Source organism: Ptychodera flava, chromosome 15 (genome assembly GCF_041260155.1).
Source record: "Ptychodera flava strain L36383 chromosome 15, AS_Pfla_20210202, whole genome shotgun sequence".
Lineage (NCBI taxonomy): Eukaryota > Metazoa > Hemichordata > Enteropneusta > Ptychoderidae > Ptychodera > Ptychodera flava.
Window position 1 is genome coordinate 5,010,077 of NC_091942.1, and position 20,548 is coordinate 5,030,624.

At 37.6% G+C, this 20,548-nt stretch overlaps 1 protein-coding gene across 2 annotated transcripts in view; it reads left to right on the forward strand.

The window, feature by feature from the left end:
- The window catches only part of LOC139150976 (polycystin family receptor for egg jelly-like), a 47,350-nt gene that overhangs the window by 25,039 nt on the left and 1,763 nt on the right, over positions 1 to 20,548 (forward strand). The window contains exons 15-31 of one of the 2 annotated variants that reach the window (XM_070723465.1): positions 1,685 to 1,825; positions 2,496 to 2,558; positions 3,810 to 3,941; positions 4,200 to 4,296; positions 4,891 to 4,955; positions 6,084 to 6,320; positions 6,860 to 7,349; positions 7,574 to 7,683; positions 10,515 to 10,739; positions 11,246 to 11,419; positions 11,748 to 11,908; positions 12,120 to 12,882; positions 13,546 to 13,720; positions 14,947 to 15,170; positions 17,382 to 17,556; positions 18,085 to 18,780; positions 19,289 to 19,828. In XM_070723465.1, the coding sequence (XP_070579566.1) occupies positions 1,685 to 1,825; positions 2,496 to 2,558; positions 3,810 to 3,941; positions 4,200 to 4,296; positions 4,891 to 4,955; positions 6,084 to 6,320; positions 6,860 to 7,349; positions 7,574 to 7,683; positions 10,515 to 10,739; positions 11,246 to 11,419; positions 11,748 to 11,908; positions 12,120 to 12,882; positions 13,546 to 13,720; positions 14,947 to 15,170; positions 17,382 to 17,556; positions 18,085 to 18,780; positions 19,289 to 19,828 (4,468 nt within the window). The remainder of the gene's footprint in view (positions 1 to 1,684; positions 1,826 to 2,495; positions 2,559 to 3,809; positions 3,942 to 4,199; positions 4,297 to 4,890; positions 4,956 to 6,083; positions 6,321 to 6,859; positions 7,350 to 7,573; positions 7,684 to 10,514; positions 10,740 to 11,245; positions 11,420 to 11,747; positions 11,909 to 12,119; positions 12,883 to 13,545; positions 13,721 to 14,946; positions 15,171 to 17,381; positions 17,557 to 18,084; positions 18,781 to 19,288; positions 19,829 to 20,548) is intronic. The other variant, XM_070723466.1, reaches the window with a different exon arrangement.

A 20,548-nucleotide genomic window follows, 5' to 3' on the forward strand; every position in this document is an offset into this window, starting at 1 on the left:
TCCACGGTAGTGCAAAGTCTACGTCCAGCGTGGCAGTGAGACAAAGTGAACAGTCCTCTTGCTTGCTTGAAGACTTGAGAGCAAAGTCCGCCGCAGTGCAAAGTCTACGTCCAGCCTGATAGTGAGACAAAAGTGAACAGTCCTTTTGCTTGCTTGAAGACTTGAAAGCAAAGTCCACTGCAGTGCAAAGTTTAACAGTATACAGCCAGCTTGGCAGTGAGACAAAGTTCAATACTGCATGAGTTTCCAAAGTCCTGAAGTAACACGTCTGTGTTAGGACGCCAAAGATTGTCTGACTTAAACCACGCTGCCCCAGTATTTATACTAATAGTTATATAAGAAAACAAAGAGCAGTCAAGAACTTCTATTGATTTTTATTTTATTTATTTTATTTTATTTGACTAGGAATAACGTTCTTGCGCCCAATTACAGTTCCAGCAAAATATAATAAACAAATAAAAATACTGGACAAACATAAGCTTACAACCAGGAAACAAGTAAATAACAAACTTGTGACAAACAAGAGGAAGAAAAGTTGCAAGATTAAGACAAATAAATCGAGTCAAATAAAAAACTGCAAAATTTACCATAGCTACAATTAAAAATATCAAAAGTCTGATTAGGTAAAATTGAACTAAGAAAATTGAAGGACTGCTTTGAACCTCTTGAGGGGTAGTTTGACAGAAATAGAGAAAACCCAGATTTAACTGCTTAAATGATGTTGTAGAACCACTCACTTTATGTTACTGGCGCATTTTCTTCTTTCTAGGTTTCTGAATTTAACTCCTAATAGCACACGTGGAAATCACGTGAGTCAAAACATCTTGAACAGAAATACAAAATTCATTACGTAAAGTTTATGGGAAGGACAAGTTAGTGTAGTTTGAAAATTAATTATTGCTAACTTTATCGGTAGGAAACGTAATCAGCTGAGACAGATTTTCATCATGGAGAAAGGTTCTCACAGCCAGGCAAATCGCACACTTGATTGCCTCTTATCGATTACATGAAATGTAGTATGATGTCATAGCACCCATTTTCATTGATGACGGGGTACATAATCTGCAAAGTATATGTCGTATCTCTAAATTACAGTCGCCTACTTTCGGTATTCATTTTCGATTTTAAAGCAAGGCTGAAATCTGGTCAGAAACATAAAAAAACTGTCATTTGTAACTATTGAATTATCTATGAGGATGCTCGAGGTCAGGTCATGCTGCGACCCCTGTGAACAAAATCATAATGAATGAACCGGTAATTCCATTGTCCCCTGTGGCATCCGATGTCCAATCAAGTTGTACCAATCAATGCTGTAAACTATATGTCTGCTAAGCAATCCCCTTTTGGCAGTTGCCTTCAAAAGTAACTGATAACAAATAATATCTCGAAATGAATAACAGCTTGTACTATATGTTATTCCGACAAGCTTCGGGAACAGAACAGAAAAGAGTGCTTTGTACACAGAGAACAGACTGTTAATAAAAATACGCTAAAAGTAATGTTTTCCCACTATTAGAGACTGCTCCAGACCAAATTATAACCGGGTTAATGATCATAGCTCGAATGATTGGAAACTCAGTTTCGGTACATGACAGTGGTGTGATGTCCCTTAGCAGTTCTATTAAAAATTAATCCTTGCTTCTTTCTATGCAGATATACTCGATGCTTTTTCTTTTTTTCTAAGGTGAAAAAGACATCTGTTGGATGTGATACAATTATTGAAAGAGTAGAGGAAGAGCTTGACAACTACTTAGCAGTCGACAACCGAATTCAGGCTACTCAGACTGTCCTATTCATGTCATCTTTGCTTAATGAAGACGCTCAAGTGAGTAGAAATGATGCAAAAATAATATGTGTAGAAAATATTTCTTCCCATTTGTAGAAATAATTTCAGTAACACATTAATTACCTTTCACTCTTCTAAAATGTCTTTTTTATCACGATATCCTCTTACTTCAGTAGGTTATTGTTACAACGGTAAGATTTTTATATCATATTTCATGAATAACATGCGCCTATGTAAGCCGAATCAGCGAAGTAAATTGAATAGATCGATTGTTGGTGACTCATCGCATCTCGCATGGACTTCACAAATGTCCCATGGACCTGTTTATGTATCACCTTGAATTGAAATGATTTTGGACCAGTTTAATGTCATATTGCACAGCTTGTATTGTGTTACTTGATCTCTTAAAGGCAAGCGACTCAAATGGTCCCACCTCGTCCGAAGTGCTACCTTAGTAACATAATACCGATACAATCATCTTCCTGAATATTGTCGATCCGTCAAATCACCTCGCAGGCAAACTCTTGAACGTGTGGTCGAAGCACTGGTGCCACAGCTTGATCAAGGAAACAAAACAGCTTCTTTTGCTATTTTCAGGGAGCTATGAATTTCTTCTGACCTCTCCCATTTCCGAGGGGCACATAAGAGACAGGTGAATTTAATTTATTGATTTATTTGGTAATTATTGACAAAAAATGTTTTTATCTAGCTGTTAAAAGGCGATGAAGATAATCCCACTGCATCATATGATGATGAGAAATCTCGCGCACAGGTAGGTAAATTTTCATTCTGGCGAACTGTCTTTCTGTCTGTCTGTCTGTTTGTCTGTCTGCCTGCCTGTCTGGTCTGTCTATATCTATGTCTATCTATCTATCTATCTATCTATCTATCTATCTATCTATCTATCTATCTATCTATCTATCTATCTATCTATCTATCTATCTATCTATCTATCTATCTATCTATCTATCTATCTATCTATCTATCTATCTATCTATCTATCTATCTATCTATCTATCTATCTGTCTGTCTACCCACCTACCTATCTACCTATCTTTCTCTCTTTCTCTCTTTCCCTATTTCTATCTATCTGCCTGTCTGTCTGGCGATCTATCTATCATCTATCTATTTCATCTCTCTCTATCCGTCAGTCGATCTATCTATATATTTATCTATCCATTTAATGTATATCTGCCTGTCTGTTTGCCATGCAGTTTGTACATCTATCTCTGACTATGTCCGTTTGCCCGCTTGAGTTTCGATCTGTCTCTTCAACAATAGGATATTGTACAATTTGCAGAAGTAGAACAGAAGCTAAGACAATAATCATCTACGAATTGAAGAAATATGAAGAAATCGAATTCTTATGTGTAAGATTTCATTTTCTGAAGCTAGATAAAATTTTTGCTGGAAACCTGAGGTGATATTCGCTAATCATTTTTTCACTGGAACGGGCATATTTGAGGAATAGAATTCCGATTTAAAAGTAATTATTCGTGAGAAATTTGTTAAGAAAGCAGGCGTCGTCATCTTGAAAAAACGCCCTCGTGTGGTCGCTTGACGCTATTTAAGTGCTCAAGCATGGATTTTACATGGTGCGCAGTGGGATCCAGTTGTCAACAAGGGGATTTTTTAAGTCCGCTGCAGGCTTATAATGGTCCAAGGAAGGGTTTCATTCCTTACCGCTATGTCTATCCTCTCAACAATGCCGTCATGCAGGAGAAGCGTCCCCATTCTTAATATACCTTATAAATTGTCACTAAGAACAATTTTAAAGCACTGGATGCGACAACCGTGAAGTATGCAAGCTGTTTTCAATACTACATGTAGATTTCTTGGTTGGACGCATTTCTCTGGAGGCCGAGATATGATAGGAAGGAATACGGTAAGGTCATAAAGTCGCTCAAGTTTCTTTCTGGATCCCGTAGCATTACAAGGAGGTAAATAAATATATATGATAAAATTTGAAGGTAATAAGTCTCTGTCCTCCCTAACTTTTACTTCCGGTTTCTATTACTTTAAGTTACGAACAGGTTTACTTGACGCTCTACGACAGACAACTGATGCTCTGAAAACTACTGAATCGATCAAACAAGCTTCGGATGCTATAAGAGCTGTAACTCGTCAACCCCGCGAAATCTCCGAAGATTCACAGGTATCGGTGACGTCATCCATTGTGTTCCTACGTGCAACACACTAGCTAGATTGCTTAATCGTGTTTTTAACTAAGCGAATCTGTGTTTTGCCATGTGAAATCCTGCGGATATATTACTCTTTTCATTTTAAGGTATACACTTGCAACATTAAGCTATACCGCACCTAACACTTTTGAGAAATTTAAAATAAAGGAAGTTCCAATTTCCGCATATGAGTTATAATCGTGTTTTTGTTTTTTCATTCCAATGTTTAACAGATGTCTGCTGCTCTAGTTATCGGCAAGATTGTGAATGAATTGCCATACAAATGTGTTAACTCCTTCCCACCGCAGGAGCTCTACACCGTCGCAGAAAGTAAGTTTAATCGTGTTTCATGTACATTTGTACTCTTGGACCCAATATTCCATACAAACCGTAGGCTTGCATTCACTCAAAATTTTCGCCATGAGTTGATGACATCATCGATTGATCTTCCGTTCAATTACAAATAACACGCGTTTTGCCATATATTTTTGCTTACTTTCTTAGGTAAACAAAATTTTTTTATGAGTGCAATCATACAGGACTATTCTCATGGAAAAGTATGGCTTGCAACGATATTACAACAGCTATACTGCATTTTGCGTGTGGGCATCACAAAAACAACGACAGGATCATATATCGTTATGCCATTTGTCTGTTAAATATCAGTTAAGAAGTGACTACATAGGCGATATTACGTACTTAGAATATCCGTGATAAAGTACATAGTCATACAATCTTATTTTCCCAAAATGCTACGTTTTTGCACAATTAACAATGGCACACTTTCAGACGATCCCTGGAATTGTTCTTATGAAAGAGATCGTTTCTTCGAAATCCGATATTCGTAAAGATATTTTCTGAACTTAGTCAATGAGTTGCCTCTATCAATCAATCACAGAGATGATACTGTACATTTTTCTGCAGATTTATTTAGCAGTATCAACAGCGTTCTTCTGTCTGCAGATCCGAAACGGGATAGTTCAGAACACGTGAGTAGTGGTAATACAAATCCTTGGCGAGTAAATGACCCGGTAAGCCTGATCAGAGCAGGCTACTTTTCAGCTCCTAATATTCCCATGTTCATGCACCGTACGGGTAGCGCCGATAGCATTGATAACATTTTCCGACCATTTGACGCGAGGTAAAAACCTACACAACATGACTTTCAAAAGCGTTTAGTCAAAAAGTTACGGTGAACATTAGTTATTCATTTATGTATTGGTTTGTTGTTTTCTATTTGTTTATTTATGTTTGTTAGTCAGCTAAATTGAAAATACATATTTAAAAAATAATTCCGATTCGGGACGATGCAAGACTTTCTAAGTGGTTAAACACCCCTGCTGAATTAATCCAAAAATCTAGCAACATATTCATATAATGATTGCAATTTCAAAAGAAGACAAAAGACGGAAACGCCTCATTGTCTTCGTAACACCTCAGATTATTTTGATCCCGGGCCTTTTGGAGTTGGGGTTTAAGAAAGCAGTACCAACAATCTGAAAAAAGGTAAATGTGTTAGACTGCAAAGTAAAGAGAAAAAGCTGTTGTTTACAGTCTTTATTATTGCCTAAGTCAAAGAGGTAAAGTACAACATAAAATTATATGGCGTAAATATATATATATATATGTATATATATATATATATATATATATATATATATATATATATATATATATATATATATATATATATATAATATAATATAAGTATACAGATGTCCTCGTGGGAAATTACAGTGCTCAATGTAAAAGCAGAGCGTTATAAATAAACAGATTACTTCAAGTACAAAGTAATGAAATCTATTACTTAAGATTCATGCATCTTGCAATCCTCAGACAGAGGAGGATTGCAAGATGCATGAAACTTAAGTAATAGATTTCATAACTTTGTACTTTAAGTAATCTGTTTATATATATATATATATATATATATATATATATATATATATATATATATATATATATTATTTGAACAGCTTAAACTTTAAATGTTTGAGAACCCAAATAAAAATTCCCAAAGCGCATTCAACCTTAAATCATATATCAACGTAACAGTAGTGAAACTGCGTTTATACTTTTCGATAAGAACTAATCAAAACTGTTTATCACATTTACAGAGTAAAAATGTCTCAAGTTACGCCGTGAAAACTCTTGAAAATACCACACTGTCTATACTTTCATGTACAGTGCCGGACAGACCATCTCTGAATTACACAAATGCAGTAACTGATGTAAAGCTGGCAAAATACAGAGCAGCCAAACTTGCTGGAAGAGATTTCAACATTCGAGCAGCAAACGTGTCCATGCCAATGGTAGGAGCATCAAATCAGCAGTCAGACCTTCTGTCTCTCCGTGTAAGTAAATGCAATTCAGACAAGCAATTAGATTTAAATATTATGGGATTAATGAACGAAAAAGACGTATCACTAATGATATTTCAGCTCACTGAATTGCTGTATTGAGAATAGTTCATGAATAGGCTTTGCGTACATTGAAATGCACGTCACGTTGTTCTAACACAGGTAGAATTCAGTGTCCCTTGTGCCGATGAATGACATGATACCAAGGCCACTCATCCATGAACATAGTTAAGGTGCAACCCGATCAATTCTACAACATAGCACAAACTCGGTTTTCATTAAAATGCGAAAGAGTCGTCAAAGACAACAGTTTTGCCATGTTTAGGTGAAAACTCGCTTTTCTGCAAAATTATAGGTCAGGAGAGCTTAAGCTTATTTGTACTGATTTGCCAGTCAAACAGGGTCAAAATTGTACATATCCTACACGTTGTGTGACTATAGTCCCTGTACAATTTCTGTTGTAAAGAATTCAACATAATAATTTCCCGATAAAGGTCTACTAATATTTATTTTACTCCGAAATCGCATTTTAGTTAGTCTCCGCGACAAAAAATGTCCATGTCTGGGAAAGTGGTGCCCAAAACCTGGCAAGTCCGATCATCTCCGTGGACTTACTGAACAACGTCAATGAGGTAATCAATGTGAGACACAACGAGGAACCATTCGTAATTGGCATCGAGATCTCGCGTAACATGAAACCTTCACCAGAAGAGTATACGTTCGTCCCAGAAAAGGACTCTGAACTCATGTATTTCAGTATCGATGTTACGGAACCTGATAGCAGAGTTACTGTTGTTATTATCCCCCAAAAAGATAGTATCGGTTATACTTTGTACGGGAAATTTGGTGACCGTCCTACAAGACTATATCATGATTTCAGCGGGAGTGTCCCGAGAGATTTGCAGGCCCAATTCGAAAATGTCGATTCGGAAGTAGAGCAAGAATTACGCCATTCCTACTCCACGGAAAGCAAAATCGAAATGGGAATTTGCCGCATCGGAGTCAAACCTACCGACCAAACAGGTATGAACCTTCCTTTGTCAATACGATCACTTTAAAGCATTCAGGGAGAAACTATTGTATTTTTATCAATTCTGAGAACACAAAAGCTCATCTCAGGTATTACCATATTCCATTTATACACACACATCTCCAGAAGACGTTTTCGGTATATAAATTAAATCACAATCTCATGTTAAGCAAGACCACCGACGAAACATAATTTTCCCTCCGTCACTCTTCTTTAGCAGTGCTTGGAAATACGAAATCCACATATAGGTTTTCGATAATGATGTTTACTTCGTCGTGCCGATTTTGGGATGAAGCTTTGAAGCAATGGCACTCTGCAGGATGTAAGGTAATAACAAAAAAACATCGACTAACACTGTTATCAATCGAAATTTGTCTGATGAGAGTTGCTTACCGAGCAAGGAACACATGCAGATGGAATTTGTGTGAACTTGAAATCAGTAGATAGATTGCAATTAAGCACGCATATGGTATTATTATTTGCCATCATGGACAAGGAAGAAGCAGTGTTTTTGGTCGGTTCATCCAGGTCAAGAGCAAGTAAAGTGGGTCGTTAAGAAAATTATTATTGCAAGTGGTTGTTCACCTTGAATAAAAACTAGAATATAATGGCAACTTTTCCATTTAAAGAAACAACATTGTTAAAGGCATCGAGTATACCATATAAATGTACTGAATTACTTTTGAAAAGTGGAAAAGGCTATCTGTACCGCTTGAACGATTTAAATTCAGTTCTAGTGACTATTTATACACATAAATCAAACACAAATGGGAATAGGATGTCAACTTCACTCAAGACATTCGTTTTTGTACTGATATCTCGATTAGACACCCAGATAATCCAAGGGTACAGTATGGTAATACAAGTAAAAATTAAGCTGTAAGGAGCTTTGCATGGGCCTAATGAGTTTCAGTGGTTACTAGGGTCAGTTAGGGATACAGGATAGTAGGCAAAAGTAATCTGAGGTCATCACAAGTTTTCATAAAACCAATGGATCCCACAGCGGGTGGTATGCAACAAAAACCAAATCTCCAGCGCTTGTAATTGCCGAGATAATTCAAAGTAGGTCAAAGGTCATATGATGTCACCGAAAATTTTTAGAAAAAAAAGTCGTACACGGGTCAATGTATTGAAGAAGCAAAGCTTGTGTAGTAGCCCTGATAGTCGTCGAAATACATGAAAGTAGGTCCAGGGTCATCTAAAGTGTTGAAAGAAAAAATTTACCGTGTCGCTGCACAGCCAATATCTAACAAAACCAAACTTCAAACTTTCGCAGTTGCTAAGATGCATGAAAGAAGGTCGAGGATCATTGAAGGGCATCTGAATTTTGGAGAAATAATTTGGTGCTACTCTGGTCAATAGCCAACAAAAACTAAACCAAACTCCCTTGTTAATGCTGAAGTATATGAAAGGAGGTCAAAGGTCATCTAAGAATGAGGTCCTAAATCGGTCAATATACAAAAGTTCTACCCGGGCCCTCGTTGATGTTGAGATATATAAATGTAGGTTCATGCTATTTCAAGGCTGTACCAAATTTGGAGAAAAAGTAAGGTACCATAGTAATCAATGTTCAAAGAAAACCTTGAAGTTGCAGAGGATACGCGAAAGTAGATCAAAGGTCATTCGAGTCATCCAAATTTTTGGCTCCCTAGAAAAAAAATTGGTTCGGTAATGATAGCTTTGTAACCAATAAAGAAAGTTTTGTAATCCATGACACAGAAACTGGATCCTTTGTTGACTTAAAGCAATTTTGAGTATATCACAGAACATTAACGAGACATCAATATTTCTGCTAAATATCAGTGGATGGTCATTATACTCTTACTGACTACGCTGAATAAAACTGGTGACATGTTGTATTCCAGTTTAACATCACAAATTTACTGAAATCCCATCAGGTACTTCTGATTATTGCACACTGATTTGGCTTTGTCCAAACTCATCATCTATCTGAAATGTGAAATTTTGAAATTGAAGCATCCCTTGAGGAACACAAATTGATTTCGCCTTTCGAAGAAGGAAAAGTTGTACAGAAGAGTGATAGTCCTTCTCTACATCAAGTGCTACATGATATCATTTTGATAATGACTCTGATTGAATGTATGTATTCATATAGCACAGACCCAAGGATTTGTCAAATTTGACCACTCAGAAATACTGTCGTTCTAGTGCATGGGAAGGGGTGCCCTCTGCGGGGATGAGAGTCACTTTTCGAAAGAGTCGAACTTAGGGATGCTATTTCAGAAACTTGTTCAAACTGGTAAATAACTGCCAAGTTGTTTAAACATTACCGGTCAATATTCTTATTGCAGTGTACGGATCTGAAGGTACTCGGTAAATGCGACTCTCACTAGTACAGAAATTTGCGAGAAATGGACACTTTCTCTCTGTATTGCGAGAAGTAAGCGAGAATACATACTTTCTCGCGATCATGCTGCGAGAACTGTGCTTTCTCGCATGCATCTGCGAGAAATTGAATTCTCGCAATCAATCAGCGAGAACTATGTTTTCTCGCTCTGCATCTGCGAGAAATTGTGAAATTTTTGTTAAATGCTTACACAGAAGAATACAATTTCTCGCAGATGCAGAGCGAGAAAACAAATATCTCGCTGATTGATTGCGAGAATTCAGTTTCTCGCAGATGCTGAGCGAGAAAACACAGTTCTCGCCAGCTTATTGCGAGAAAATTAAATTTTCGCTAATTATTGCGAGAAAGTTATGTATTCTCGCTTACTTTTCGCAAAAAGCGAGAAAGTGTCCATTTCTCGCAAATTTCTCGCAAATTTCTGTACTAGTGTCTTCTGTAGATCAGAGTTCAGATTTGCATACGATCAGCCATCAGGATGAGTTTAGAAGGCAGAGTGTCAGAGCATGAGAGTTTTTTCAGGTTGATATTTATGAAAATTAATCGAGGAAGTTATCATCTTGAATCTATCAGATGATGTTTAAACACGTACGGTTTATCTAGGTAGCTAAGATTTTCCTCATGATTCTGTAATGAAGTGCAGTACTGTTTGCGGAAAGTAGAATTGTCTAAATCAGCTGTTATTCTATTATTACTCGTCTTTTCAAGCACAGCTAAAGGTTGGCAAATCAACACTTTTATTAGATAAAATTATATCCCAGTGACTTGGTCCATAATCACATTCCTTTACCAGGTTGGTCCAGATTCCAACTCACACTTCACTCGCTGTCTGTGCAACCATTTGACGTCTTTCGCATCGAGTTTCATCGTTCAAATCAACACAATCGATTTCAGCAGCATTAGTATCAGCAACATCAAGGAGAGTCACTTGGTTCTCATTGTTATCATCCTAATGTTGGTGCTCTACGTGTCATTGGCGATATGGATGAGACGGAAGGACAAAGAAGACTCGCGTAAGGTATGACTGTTCTAGGATCCGCAAATAATACATTACATATTTAGCAGCATTGCATCACACATGTGGTTTAATACAAATTGGGTCAAGCAGAATTACATATGAGGCTGTTAGTGTTAGAAACTCAGTTAAGTGATATTACATATTTGTCTAGCATTACATATTTAGGTATTGCAAAATAGATGCTCATACAATGGTACCGTTCATGTCAACATAATGGTACAATACTGGGAACATTGCCCAAAAATTTCAAACAAGAAATGATTCGGCTTTCAGAGCATCCTTTTAACTGTGCATGTAATTTAGTAGCAGGAAAAGTTATTTTCCTTTCTTTGGGATGTAATGTTATCATCTTGACGGTGCATTCCTTTTGCAGGGATTGTCTCAATTTTATCATGCGTTGCATGCATTGTCATTAAGATCACTGGTGCTGCAGTTTTTTGTACATTGTATTGTTCCAACGGCACACGCTAGCAGATGTCATGTCTTTTCACAATTTATATTTTCAGTGGAAGGTTCATGTAATGACCGACAACGACTTATATCATTCCTACATTTACAAGATTACGGTATTCACTGGAATGCACCCAGAAGCTGGAACTAGATCAAAGGTTAGATTCATCCTAGGCGGAGAATTTGGGGCAACTAACATTCGCCGATTGGAGCCTCCAGAACAAGCCTTGGTAAGAGTTGATGTCGACAAATCGACGATGTGTACTCCGTATATTCGACAGATACAATACCCATGTTCAGAGAGAGAGAGAGAGAGAGAGAGAGAGAGAGAGAGAGAGAGAGAGAGAGAGAGTTCAAACCATCTACAAATTATGTATTTATCGATGCTTCAAGAATGTTTTATTGGTAAAGTAATGAAAGGTTACGGTGCTTGTCATATGAGTGTAACATAATACTGTTCATAACTACAATTTCTTATTGGTTGTATTTTAATCCATTAACAACTGTAGCTTTTATCTGGTAATTGTGTCAACATACTCGTTTATGTCTTTCCATCAGGAATTTGAACGAGGGAGTGAGGTATCTTTCTTGATGGCTGTGAAGAAAGGACTTGGCCCTCTGATTTACTTAGATATATGGCATGACAATTCAGGTGGGGATTTCAAAGCATCTTGGCTTCTCCAGTGCGTTGTAGTAACAGACATGCAAAGCGATGAAAGGTATGCTTATAAGACTTTAGCTAAATTTAGTTGCCTACAATTTCTTTCTAATCATTACGTAGAGGACAAAGCCCCACCATCAGTCACCGACAAGTATTCAACAAAAGATATACTGGAATTTAAAGTCAACATCAAGGGTTTTACACGTCTGATGTTCATGAAAAATAGTGAAACCGTTTAGCAAATTAAACTCTACTCTTCCTTTTTCCAGAACCACTTTTTTATGCAAAAATTGGCTTGCTGTAGAGAGAGGCGATGGCAAAGTGTTTCGCCACCTGTATACAGCTCAGGAGAGTTCCTTGCAGGCCTTCCAGCTCCATTTCGACACCAAAGTAAGCGTAAACATGACTGACAAAAATATGTGGTCGTCGATATTCTTACGTCCGACTTACAGTAGCTTCACAAGAGTCCAGCGTCTGTCATCTGCTGCAGCATACCTCTTCTTTTCAATGTTGGTGAACGCCATGTTCTACAAGAATCCCAGCGAGGTCGAGGGCAACGCCACAAGGATAGAAATTGGTCCTTTGACTTTCACATCGTATCAGATTTCAGTCAGCATTGCGAGTGCGTTGATGACTTACCCTATAATCACCCTGATAATTCAAATTTTCCGAAAGACTAGAAGTATGGATGGTGTCTTTGATGTGAATAGTTTGTTGAAGCGGTACAGACGAATGAAGCTGAAGAAAACAAGTAACTGGGCCTATATTGACTTCCAGATATTCGAAGAGGAAGAAAGGCGCAGACAAAGGAATAAGAATTATCAAATTATTTTATCTGAGAAGAAAGAGGAGTACAGATTACCATGGTGGTTCATCTACATTGGATGGTTTTTAACATTTGCGCTGATTTTCCTGTCATGTTTCTTCATTATTTCGTTCAGTTTGTACTGGGGACCAAAACAATCATCAGAGTGGCTCACAGCTGATGTGTCATCGTTCGCTGAGTCTGTGTTCGTTCTAGAACCTCTTCAGGTAAATCATACTGGAATACTATCCTTTTTCGGCCCATTTAGACCACATAGATGGCCTATGTCATTGCTGTTTTTCTGTTATGTGTATGTGTATGTGAATGTCAAACTAGGTTTTTTATTGAAATAAGCATTCTTCATGTAGTGACTCATTTACACTGATTTAAATTGCATAACGCGTTATGGCTTGTGCATGTAATCTGTTGAGGTTGTACGTCACATTTATCAGAACACATTAACAAACCAGGCAATTTACAAGATCAAGTTACCCCTAATGTCGACTGAATGAGTCCAATGGAGTTTTCCTGTATATATATGTATAACTAAAGCATTTTACGTCAACAGTCAAATTATCAACGCAACAGTTCAAAGATTGTACACTAACTATGATGATGCGATGGCTTAAAAAATATTGTCTCCAAATGCTTCTTCGCTCACGTTATACCTTTCGTCTGACCCGTGTTCTATATTTGTCATTGTGTAAAGTTCCTTATTTAGAATACAGCTGTAGTTTGATCGAATAAGAGTCAGACAACAGGCCAGTCAAATTTGTTCAAATAATGATGAAATCATAGTGACAGGTGGATCAATTCCGATCGCAATTGGAGCAAAGTATTACGCATCGTTTCCTTATAAATGCACGATTGTGTTTGTTTTTTTATTTTAGTTAGTTTTAATTGCTGCTCTTATCTCGTATCTACTGGCTCTTCGCAAACGGGGAGCTAACCTTACGGAAACCAATGAAGTCCGAACGGACAAATGTAATGATCTGCAGGTGCTGGATGACGAGCAAACCAGGCAACGTGGTCAGAGTGACGAAACAAAGGATATCCATGATATTGGTAAGTCATTTTAAAAGTTTAGATCCATGACTGTAAGGAAACTAGCACAATTAACGGAAGAGGTCTGATGGTGATGGGTGGGCAAGAAAAAAATGATTGAGGGGCCTCAAAATGAGTACCATGGGGCTCCATATTTTCACTTTATAAAACTCCTACACTGATAAATCACAGTCGACGAGACAGAAAACATTTCTTTCACAAACGAGTTTTCTGAGGTTATCAGATCAATCACTGTGTTTCAGTGACTGACAATCATTATCAATATGTGCTTGTGAATAATATAATGCTGACAGTCAAAGCAGGGGGGGATGAGAAATGACAGCAAAGGTTGACTGTCATAGAGGATGCCAAAAAGACAGACAATAGGTTTGGGAAAAACTTACTGGCAAACTAATCAATTTAACAGATATAGTTAGATGTCTTTTCATAGTTATGCCCTGCAGGATCATAAATATGTCACACTGATATCTTTTAATAAAACTTCAATTTCATATTAGCTGCACATCTAAGTAGTAACAATCATCTTATTCTAGTGGATCAAATATGTAAATTGTCAAACGTATATGAATGCATTAAGGGAAACAAATTGTTCATAGTTACATTACATACATACATACATACATAAATACATACATACATACATACATACATACATACATACATACATACATACATACATACATACATACATACATACATACATACATACATACAAAGCTTTATCTATTGATCAATCTCTCGATGTATGTATATATCATACACAGAAAGATAGATAATAGACAGATTTATTTGTTTGACACACACACACCATGACAGTAAGAGGTTATGTGATAAGTTGACGCTAATTAGCTGTAAATTTTCATGTTGGCGGGTGGGGCCTCCAAACATTTCCTTGCCAACATAGGGGGATCAGAAAATCTTGGCTTACGTTAGGGGAGGGTGCTGTGAAAAACATATTGACGTACGTTTATATTTTCTCTTCCAGCCCCCTCTTGCCGTTAATTGCGCTCGTTCCCTAGTATTAGTTTCTAGTAAATCGCATTCCCAACTTTGTCCCACGCTTTCTTTGAACATGTAACTAAATGGATACGCTCTTGTACATTAAAACATATTAGTAGTTTTTGCAAAATTTAGAAGTATTTCGGAACCTGCCAAAATATTCGTTATGATTGGCAATTTCCTCATTATGAACCATTTATTTTTTCCAAAATTTGTGTTTATATTAGTTACCCCCGAGGACGCCCTCCAGCCGCCAAGCAAAGACATTTTAAAGCAGTCTCGGACGGTTCTTGTCAAACATCAGAAAATGAAACGGGTGACCCGTGAACTTATCGGGTACTTGGTTGTACTTACGTCTGTTTGCGTCATCTGCAGCATTGAAGCGAACACGACATCCTATTACATGTACAGGAGCATTCGAGGTGCATCGGCTGCCGATCAGTTTACCGAGGTAAGTCACATCAAACACGACGTTTTTCTTGTTGTGAAATGAGTAATGAACTCACTGACAGCTTTATACCTCGAGCTGTATGACAAGAGGATGAATACGATTTTAAAATTACGAATTATTTTTACTCGTGGAGTAATATTCCCTCAGCGCCAGCTTATCATGTGTATGTCTCTCAACTTCTGAGATAGTGTAGGGCTATCGATTCATATGACAATTTCTGAATAAGACACATTACATTAGCATCTTAACCAGTGAGACTTGGATATTGAGATAGTACACTGAGAAGATCTTTCAAAAAGAATCTATGGCAGATATGGCGATATTGTTGACAAACGTGAGTCTTCTGTCACTCAGATAATGAGCGACAGCTGACCTAACTAATTCATTCATTCGTTATTAAATTGAATAAGTGCAAAATTTGTCAATTTTGGACCATTCCTGATTGGTGTTGCATGATAGAAGGGCATGCTTACCTGTCATTGACATGACACTTGGTATCACAATTTACCATAAGCGATTCTGGATGGTCAAAATTACTACTCCGAAAAAACATTATCTCACGGACCTGGTTATGTTTTACCTGTAATGATTTTGGATATTGGATCAGTTTTGATGTCTTATTCATAACCATTTACATCTGCGTAATTTCAAATACATTTGCCGTTTTACTAACCTCGTGTCAGAAAGTTTGCGTATGTATGCAAGCCCATTATTCACATCTTTGACACAGCTGAGTCGTTCTTTCATTATTCATGAGTTCTCAAGTTCGAAAGTACGTAAGTTAGTAGTATTATGTAAGCAGTCAGGCAGCAAGCAATCAAAAAGCAACTAAGTCGGGAAGGGAGTGAATAAGTTAATGAAAGAGAGAATAAATAAATAAATAAATAAATAAATAAAAACAAACAAAAGCAAAACCAAAAATAAATAAATAAATAAATAATTAAATAAATAAATAAATAAAAAAATAAAATTAAATCAATAATTAATAATAATAAATAAATAAATAAATAAATAAATAAATAAATAAATAAATAAATAAATAAATAAATAAATAAATAAATAAATAAATAAATAAACAAATAAGGAAAACGTTAAATTTGAATTTGAAATTGAAATGTAAATTTGTATTTGACATGCTCGGCAACAGGCTGGCTCTGCAAATATAAATGACAGCTCACTTCATTTTTAATTATGTTTTAAGTTCACTATCTCCAGATTGTATATCGGGCACTCCCACTTGGTAGCATTTTTAAAACACATTTTTTTTAATGCCAACGGTCGATATTTAACGTGGCAACTGCGCGCGGATCGCGAGATATCGATCATTTCCAGAGCGTATTTTTCACATTCCGAAGTTTTACGATCGTTTCTGATTATGACCCGAAATCCCCCGAAAGTTTGTTGTTGTGCTGATTGACGATATTCTAGGGAGTCCATAATAAGTTCGAACGACGCAATTTTACCTCCCACTGCGAAGACTTTATATACAGCATTATGCCTTCACTTCAGGTAAGTTTTTTTTAAAACTTCTCCTTAGTTTTTGTTGTTTTCATTATTCTCAGTCAGTTCTATTATATTTTTAACCAATACCATATAGATATCAGTTTTTACGTGTAAAATATTAGCCGCCTCTGATGACTACATTTTGTCGTCTGCCACACAGTTACGCGTGGTTCGATACATAGCGGCCGACGCGTGGTATGCGTGCATACCACGCGGCGGCCGCTATGTATCAACCGCACGTATATGTGCTAGTCACTTATGCAAATTCTGATGGAATCAGCAAACTTTTTTTTCTCCGAGTTAGTGCGACTCGGCTTTCCCCATGGGGTATGACCAATCACCAACGCGAGTGATACTGTGGCGTACAGCAGCGTTGGCGTAGACTCGTACTCCATAGCTTAGTTGACAATGGCCCCAGTGCCGAACGTTCGATGTTCGGAAGCTGAATTTAGGTGGGCCACCGGAATTCAAACTTTAACTTTTTGAGGACGTTTTCATCGATATATCGTGATCCGCGCACAGTCGCCACGTCAAATATTGACCGTTGGCATTAAAAATGTGTTTTAAAAATGTTACCAAGTTGGAGTGCCTCTTTAAGATATGCGCAGAAGGTTAGCATGAAACATGAGAGTAATTTTCTGATTTGCTCTGTGGCTCAATGATGTGGATAAACCCGTGAATTATTGGTTACTTCCGCTTACATGTTAGATAAAAACAAGTGAAGATTATTGGAACTGGTTAGACAAAGAGTTTATCCCGGGCTACTTCCCAGACGTTGATTATCGTGGAATGTTACTCTCCCGGATGCAGCAACGATACGCTAGCAATGGTGTGTCATTCCGTCTCGGACCAGCAAGGCTTCGACAGTTACGCGTTCGATCAGGTACTGTGCTAAGTGACAAAGTTGACTGTGTCTCCATCCAGACCAGGTCTTGGTCTTAGCAGAGGCTTCTCCTTGCTATTTTTTACTTTATTTTAACACGTTTGACTATGATATATATTGCCAATAAAGATTTATAGTCTGCCAACCTTTGATGTCTTAGTCATATGTTAGCACTGGTTTTGTAACGATTACTTTTTCCTTCCCTGTGTCGCGCATTTGTCCTTTGAAAATCGGACCCGAAGTTTTGTACTGTGTCGCGTCTATATAATCTGATGCGTTTATTTCCTAGCGCGCCAAAGCAAGCAACTGTAAATTACTAATCTATGGACGCTGTCACACGATTATCACCGGATTAACTTAGACAAAGACAACAACGTACGCACCAGCAAGGTATCCTCTGTTATACCTTGTTATACCCCAATGACACACATCACCTCTTTCCAAGAATCTGAACGCCCGTATCTCATTCAGATGTAAACTTCGGAAAGATTTTTTTCAGCCAAGTTTGAAACTGTTATCTTTTCCCAGGGCAATGTACACCACCGAAACAAGTTGTTGCTAACAACACAGCAGCTTGTGAGGTGAAGTATTCCTTTGCAAATGAAGACACACGGACTTACAATGGGAGTTGGTCTCCAACATCAACCAATTCACCGCAAAAAGATTCTACCACAGACTCCGCTTGGGTTTACAGGTCGTGGAGCGAAATTGGCGGCTTGACAACCTGGGCAATGTCAGGTACACATTATGCCGCTGGGGGATATGTCAAAGAGCTTGGATCGTCGGCTGGAGAAGCACGTCAAGTGGTAGAAAAGCTGAGATCTGGATGGATTGACGAGAACACCAGGGCTGTATTTCTCGAATTCCATACCTTTACTCCAAACGTCTATCTGTTTTCAGTAGGAAAATATCTGGCCGAGTTTCCTAACACGGGGATGGTGATACCGGATGCCGCGGTAACAGTAGTGAGTCTGTACGGACAAGGCCAGGACAAATACACGGAAACTGTCGGGGTTATCTCTCATCTTATATTCCTAGCAGCCACTATATGGAGAATTGGATGGGAATACAGGAAGTTACGTCGTTTGAAAAGAGAATACTTCAGGTCATTTTGGAACAGCTGGCATTTTACCATGTTGCTCGCATCAGTCGTAGGAATAGTTATGTATATCGGTAGATTTGTCATGACACTAAGAATTATTCCGGACATGAGAGAAAGTAAAGGTAATTTATCTAATCTTCCTATATTCAAGAACCGTATAGATTATTGGTATGTCTTTGCCGATTTTTATAACCAGCTCCCATTTGAACCTCTTCTTGGTAGGTCGTCAGGGTAAGTAGTGTCAACCCAGTTGGAAATACCGTGTACCATATAGTGTACATGCATATGCGACTTACACAATATTCAAGTCTTCATCGTACATGAACACAAGTTTTCCAAGAAGCTTAAAGTTATACAGGAAGAGAAGGTACTCCTTCTGATTAGACAGTATCGAGTGTCAAACCGATCTCAAAGCAACGTCTGTTTTTATGTTGACTTTGAAAGGTTTGACTCGTTTGCGGTCGTTAACCTTATGATCAGTGATGTATGTGAGACATCATTATTTACTAACAAGGGAATTGTATGAGACGGTTATCTTGTGCTCTAAGATAAATAGCCTTTTGAAATGTTTTCAACGTTTGCAGTGTCAATCCATCAGCTAACATATTTGTTTTCTGTTCTGATTGATAGATGACTTCACCGATTTTGACTTGATTACTCGATGGTGTGAGATGTATCTGTACTTGATCGGGATTGTTACCTTCATGGCATTTATCGAAATCATACATGTGCTGCAGTTCAACCGTAGGATGTTTCTTCTCGGCATAACCCTGAATCGCACAGCCTCTGCCCTGACTGGTTTTCCAATCGTCTTCTTAATTCTCACCATGGCGTTCTCTCAGCTGCTGTATCTTAGATACTACGAGCTGTCCGGAACGAGGACATTCTCTTCAGTTTTCAGGAAGATGGCGCTGTTTATTCTCGGCAGCATCAGGCTTCGAAGCTACGATATGGAATTCGTTTCAAACGCCGACCCTTTTGGAATGGTCGTATTGTTCGCGAGTTGGTTCTCTATGTGTGTTTGCTTGAGTAACCAGTTGACCGCCGTTGTCACAGACGCGTTTGCTGGAGCAAAAGACGAGACAGATAACATGGCTAATGAATTTGACTTTGTGGATTACGTAATTGATCTCTTCCATAGGCTGACTAAAGAAAAGTTCAAGACAAAAGGTGGGTATATGAAAAATAAAATATATTCGTTCTATAGGGACTTGGTAGATCCAATTTCAAATAACTGAAATGAAATCGTAGACAATGGTTGTAACTGGATAAAATTGATTCTCATTAGCGCGATTGTTGACATAATGTGGTATTTCTTTGGGGCAAATATTCAGACATTCAAATTTTTACAATACTTTTCTAGTCAAAGGCTTGTTGGAGATCATTTTTAAGTCCAGGGAGTATGTAAAGTTTTCACCGTTTTAGCTGTGCGAGAATAAAAAAATATCTTCCCCGATTGAGTCACGTGGAGGAATTGTGTTTGTGTTAACACTTTAAATTTCAAATATTAGTAAATGGTGGGTAATTTATTTCTCTTGTGCCAAATTTTCCATTTTGGCAGAAGTATGGTTGAAAAGTTTCAAAAACGTTTAAGGTAGTAAGCGCCTCGGAAGTGAAATTTGGTCAACTGGTCATATGACACGGTAAACCTTATCTTTTGAAGTAATTACTTCCGCATTATATTTTACTGAAAACAAAATTGATTATGATGTGGATAACATTCTTTGAGGAAAAATGCCCGAAGCAACTTCTTTTACGTTTTAACCATGTGTTTTGCATGTATCAATTTGTATGTTAGCATTTTCTCTTATGACCTTAGATTTATATGGCTGTCAACAGTAGAACTGGATGCACTCACGCCGTCCACAACACCAGGTTTCACTTTTTGAC